Source organism: Astatotilapia calliptera, chromosome 19 (genome assembly GCF_964374335.1).
Source record: "Astatotilapia calliptera chromosome 19, fAstCal68.1, whole genome shotgun sequence".
NCBI lineage: Eukaryota > Metazoa > Chordata > Actinopteri > Cichliformes > Cichlidae > Astatotilapia > Astatotilapia calliptera.
This window is the reverse complement of record NC_137440.1, coordinates 10570080-10576085: the sequence shown is the minus strand read 5'-3', so window position 1 is coordinate 10576085 and position 6006 is coordinate 10570080. Positions and strand designations below refer to the sequence as shown.

The 6006-nt window shown below is 41.2% G+C and overlaps 1 protein-coding gene across 1 annotated transcript; it reads left to right on the top strand.

Annotated features, from left to right (window-relative positions):
- Positions 1-450: 450 nt before the first annotated feature.
- LOC113012210 (interferon-inducible GTPase 5-like) lies at positions 451-2575 on the top strand. Its single transcript, XM_080293580.1, has 2 exons — positions 451-1126; positions 1389-2575. The coding sequence occupies exons 1-2, from the start codon at positions 592-594 to the stop codon at positions 2024-2026; spliced, it is 1173 nt and encodes a 390-aa protein (XP_080149706.1). The 5' UTR covers positions 451-591; the 3' UTR covers positions 2027-2575.
- Positions 2576-6006: the final 3431 nt, after the last annotated feature.

Sequence of the window (6006 nt, the reverse complement as noted above, 5' to 3'; positions counted from 1 at the left end):
CCCATTCCTACAAAACTGCTCAAAGAAGTCCTGCCATTAATTAACGCTTTAATCTTAAATATGATCAACCTATCTCTAATGATCGGCTATGTACCACAGGCCTTCAAGCTGGCTGTAGTTAAACCTTTACTCAAAAAGCATCTCTAGACCCAGCAGTCTTAGCTAATTATAGGCCAATCTCCAACCTTCCTTTCATATCAAAAATCCTTGAAAGAGTAGTTGTCAAACAGCTAACAGATCATCTGCAGAGGAATGGCTTATTTGAAGAGTTTCAGTCAGGTTTCAGAGCTCATCACAGCACAGAAACAGCTTTAGTGAAGGTTACAAATGATCTTCTTATGGCCTCTGACAGTGGACTGTCTCTGTGCTTGTCCTGCTAGACCTCAGTGCAGCGTTCGATACTGTCGACCATAATATCCTATTAGAGCGATTAGAACATGCTGTAGGTATTACAGGTACTGTGCCAGATGTCAGATGTGCATTTACATTGTGTGTATTTATATTGTGTATATACAAGATGGTGTATGAATAGTCCGGAGTAAAAAACAATAAGAAAATGGTTTTAACAGTTTCTTCTATTTAAGGATCAGCATGGATGATCAAAATGCTGCAGTAAAAGAAGTATTGAACAACAATGATGCTGCAGCAGTCGCAGAAATCCAGAAATATTTAGAAAAACAAAAGAATATTCCACTGAATATCGCCATCACAGGAGAAAGTGGTGCTGGTAAATCCACCTTTGTTAATGCCTTCAGAGGCATAAAAGTTGGAGAGGAGGGAGCGGCCCTGACCGGTGTTGTAGAAACAACCTCAGAGGTCACACCATACCCCCATCCAAACTATCCCAAGCTTACTTTATGGGATCTTCCTGGAATCGGCACCACCAAGTTTCCAGCTGATAAGTACCTGAAGCTTGTTGGATTTGAGATGTTTGACTTCTTCATCATCATCTCAGCCGATCGCTTCAGAGAAAATGACGTGAAACTCGCAAAGGAGATTCAGAGGATGAAAAAAAAGTTCTACTTTGTTCGCTCAAAGATTGACAACGATATACAAGCTGACAGAAGAAAGAGAGACTTCAGTGAAGAGAGGACTCTTACAAAGATAAGAGAATACTGCGTTCAAGGCGAGTTTACCTTTTTATTATTCATATTTTGAAAAGTGTAACTTTCATCAGCTTCATTAAATTTCCACTGTTGTCCACAAGTTTGTCATGATTTGGGATCACTGACCCAGTACCTTGAGTTCTTTCTAATTTTTTTTATTTTCTGATTATTATTTGTTTGCCTCTTTGCTTTATACCTCAGTGCAAAGAAGTGCATCACCATTTATTGATTAAATTGGTAAAGTTAAACTTTGAACTATTTTTTTAATCTTTTAAAACACAGGTCTTTGGAAAGAAGGTTTTGAGGATCCACAGGTGTTCCTGGTGTCCAGCTTTGAGCTCTACCTGTATGACTTCTCTCTCTTACATGAGACCTTAGAGAGAGACCTTCCTGCACACAAGAGAGATGCTCTGCTGTTTGCCATGCCCAACATCAGCCTGAAGATCATCAACAAGAAAAAAGAAGCTTTTCAGTCCAAAATAAAATACTATGCTGCTCTGTCTGCAGTTGGAGCAGCTGTTCCAGTTCCTGGACTTTCTGCCGCTGTTGATCTGAGCTTGATAGTTAAAGTTGTCACAGATTACGCAGCTGGATTTGAGCTGGATAAGTCATCTTTAGAGAGACTTGCTCACAAAGCAGGTTTGCGGTACACTGATCTGAGTGCTGTCATTAAATCAGAACTAGCTTCAGTGCAAATAACCAAAGAGCTCATCATGAAGGTTTTGATCTCACTTGCAGGGCCAGTTACATCAATGGCAGCAGAGGAAGTGAGCAGATGGATTCCAGTAATTGGAACTATAACAGCTATGGGCCTCTCTTTTGTTACAACCTACAAAGTTCTCAACTATTTCCTTAATGAGCTTGCTGATGATTCTGTGATGGTGTTTGAAAAGGCTCTGGCTTTGATGCCCTCACCATGATATTATAAACTAAATGGTAATATCATTTAGTGACGCATTTAAAGTTGAAATGTAGAAGCAAGCTTTGACCTTTTTATTATGACTAGAGTAATTTCTTCATAAATACTTGTATCTAAATAAAAACTACTATCTGCACATACTACTATCTTCATGTAATCAGTTTTATTGTTTTGTGGAAATCAGATGATATGATGGCTACTGCTGAAAAATATTGTCGACATAAATGTGTTTAATCTACTTTCAAATCCATTCATCATAAATGTAACAATAAAGTGTTTTTATGTGTCCATCTATAGAACGCTGCATGTTATATTCTAAATCTGCCTGTTCTTTTTTTTTTTTTTTTTAATCTACCAGCAGAAAATGAACCTAAAGTATGCAATGCAAGGATGCAATCACTTCAAGATTGAGAAAGCATGAAGTTTGACTTGAAGTGACTATTACGAATCACTTAATATGATAAGGAGATTCTGCAGGGCATTGATGATGTATTGTTAAATTGTCAGTTAACAACACTGAGTATAAATGCTCAATCAACAATCATTTTATTCCATACAACACCTTTGCGCAATACATCCAGATGGGAGGGTCACAGCAGATCTCAACGTGTCTGACCATTTCTCACATTCTTATAGCTTCAGAAGGCCCCCACCTAGTCATAAAAGCTAAACATCCACTTTCTTTCTCTCTAAGTTATGACCTTTGCTTCCTGTGCAGTATGTTCTGTTCTTCTCTAATCAGACAAATAAGGCCACGATTCTCTGAAAACTGCGTTTCTTATAACACAGCAGTATCATGCATCATAAAACAACATCATTCATCCACAATAAATCAGCAGTCTAATGTAATAGTTATCACATTCTTCTAAGTCAGGAGGCAAACTAAAACTACATAATAATTTCGCAATCTTTAATTAGGGGTATAAGGTGGCATAAGATCATATAATAATCTCACAGTGTAAAACAAATATTTGTAGTGACAAACAAAGATGTGTAATTAGGATTATTTATAATGAATATGAAGTAATTAGTGCAATTTCTTTAACCATAGAGAATGACTAAATCCTTCAGGACAATGAGTGCACTGAACTCACTATGTTATCCATCTAACAGAGCCTCCACATGTTCTCACTGTAATTTCCCCCTCATGAATGAATTTATGCTTGCACTAACCCCTAACCCTTCAAGCTAAATTTGGATGACGATGTATTCGCGACGTGGAGGTTTGAAAATAGCCAAATCTTGTACCCAATCCTTGGTGAATTGGATGTGCGCCTCCAGACATTTATAATTGCGAAACTGGTTCACTGTGTATGCGCTGACTCCACAGACAAGGTACGAAAATATATCAGGCTAAGTCAATAGCGGTTGGTCTTCAGTCTCCACTGCCGTTATTTCATACGGGTCCACAATTCCACTGCACGCTATTTTTTGCAAGTACCGTCTCTTTGCATCCAGACGCAATCTGTCTCTGTACCGTCCTTTTCTTTTGGGCTGCTTTTAACTATGGTTCTTGGCAATCTTCCTTCCAACAGTGTGTTTATTTTGATTCATGGCCTGCTAAAATGGTGCCGCCCTCCCACAATGTTTATTGGAACTCCTGGATGTTTTGGGTTGTTGGAAGGATCGCGACCCCGGAAGTGCCCCTGCGTTGAAGGCAGACACACCTTCTGCTCGTTACCCACAGCCAGCTGCGGCAGATTACGCTTGTCAGGAGAGCCGTATTTAGGAGTGTGGTTGAGCGGTCCAATTGACATGATTTTACTCAACAACATGCAGGTGCTGCCCGGGGAGGGGGAGGAGGTCGTCGGCAGCAGCGAGGGACCAGCAGGGCCCCCACGCCCGGTTCTCCCTTTTCTGGAGGTTTTCTCAACTGCCTCCACAGCCGAATATTTAAAAAATAAAAATAAAAAATAACTATTGTAAACATTTGATGTGAGTTCTCTGTCTGCCACACAGCCAGCCATTTTAACACAATCAGTTTGCATCCTTTTTCTTGGTTTTATTCTGTCACAAAGAACTACTCAATTTATGAATATTATGTGATGAGACCACACACTTTAATTTTGTGAAGTGAAACATGCTGAAAGTAACAACAACATTTTTCCACATTTACACATAAACCTTACAAAAACATGTTTGTTTTTAGAGTTATTCTTTACAACTGCAGGAAGGTTTAGCTGATTTAGAGATTAGAAATGTGTTAACATAGAATTTAGAATTGTTGTAGAGACACTGACACTGCCCTTAATGTAATAAAGGCCTCATTGTGTCATGAACTTAGGAGTAGAGTATAGGAGACCCTCCCCAGTTGAACTGTGAAAGTAAAACTGTTACATCCTGGGAGGCTGTGGGCATGGTGTTGTCTTCTCCCTCTCCTCCTCCTTCGTTCTGGCCCCTCCCCTTGTCTCTCTCTGCCCCTGCCTTCTCCTTTAGGTCACACCTGCTGCTCATCTGCTCTCGTTACAACCAATTACCCTCAGGGGTGATATAAGCTGGAGAAGAGCAGTGTGGAAGAGGAGGGAGATGTTTCTGGTGGATTTTCTCTGTGCTGGTCAGAGTGTGTGACCAGCCTTCTGGTGTGTGGCTCTTTGTGAGTAGTGCTTAACTGAGCAGTGATTGCCCATGAGTGACGGCGGCCTTCACTAGTTTGTGTGGCCTGCCTGGATATTGTTTGCTAGCAGCGTTGCTGTCTCTTTCTGTTGAAGCCTTATTGTTGCTTTCTTTGTTGAAGTGGTCATTACCACTTTGGATTGACCTCCCTGATTTCTCGTTAAAGCAGCGGTGCTGTCTCCTTTTGTTGTTGCCATTTATATGATTATTGAGGTGTTTGCCTACAATAAAGATCTATTTTATATTAAATACCTCTGCCTGGCGTTCTTTTCATTCCACCTGGATCTAACTGTTACTGTCCCCCACCCTCATCGCCTAGCTTTTAAGTGGGGACGTAACAAAAACAGAGAGGAGTTAATACCGAGTGGAACTTCCCCAGAGGATGTTTGGGTGGGGGTCTCAACATTTGTAACTGGTCTGGAAGGGAGATGGGTTTTTATGACCTCCAGGGAGTCACCTATCCCCACAGTGTTTTAACTGTCACGCACACATACACACAGGTATGCGTACACAGTCACACACGAGCACTCATATAGGCACGCGGGAACACGCACATGTAGGCATTCACAGTTTCGCACACACACAAGTGAAAGTATGTAAACATAGTACTTAGTTTTATGGCACCTTGTAGAGTGTTTAGAAGGGGGGTCACTGATACAAAACTGCATGTAACAGACAAAGGAGTTGAGATCTGCAGAGAAAGTCCGGGCCCTGTACATCTCCCTTCTAGAAGGTGTAATCAACAACTGTGTATTAATAAAAGTGTTGTTAATTGACTACTGAGTCCCGGTGTTCTTTCTGGAGTCCTGAGGAATCTACAAACCGGGCGAAACTGTGAAAAGGTAACAGTTTTGGTGCCGAAAAACCCGGGATTCGCTCGAGGTTCAGAAACGGACGAATTGGCAGTGCTGAGGTCGTGAAACGAGGCAAACGGAGAGCCGGCTCAATCATCTAAAAGGTAAGCACCACCTGTTTATTTTCGAAGTGTGCATATTGAATAAATTCTAAATTATCTGTTCGCTAAGTTGAACGTATCACAGTGTAAATTCACTCAGTAGAAAAAGAGGCGGCTAGCGTCCGTCTCAGTGCGTTAAACCAAGAGACTTTTGTAAGAACTCAGGTTGATGTTTAGTGCCCCGTAAGAACATCTCGGTGCGTTAAAGCAGGAGACGTTTGTTACGGATTAATAGAATCGGTGTTTCATCCGCGGCGGTGTGTGATCCGTCTTAGTTATTAGGAAAAAAGTGGCGGTGTGTGATCCGTCCCCGTGCGTTAAAGCAGGAAACGTGTGTTACTATTAGTTAGAAAGCGGGGTTTAAGGCCTTGTCGCAGCTGAGGGCCGTGTGTGTGTTCTGAGTTTGGCAACTC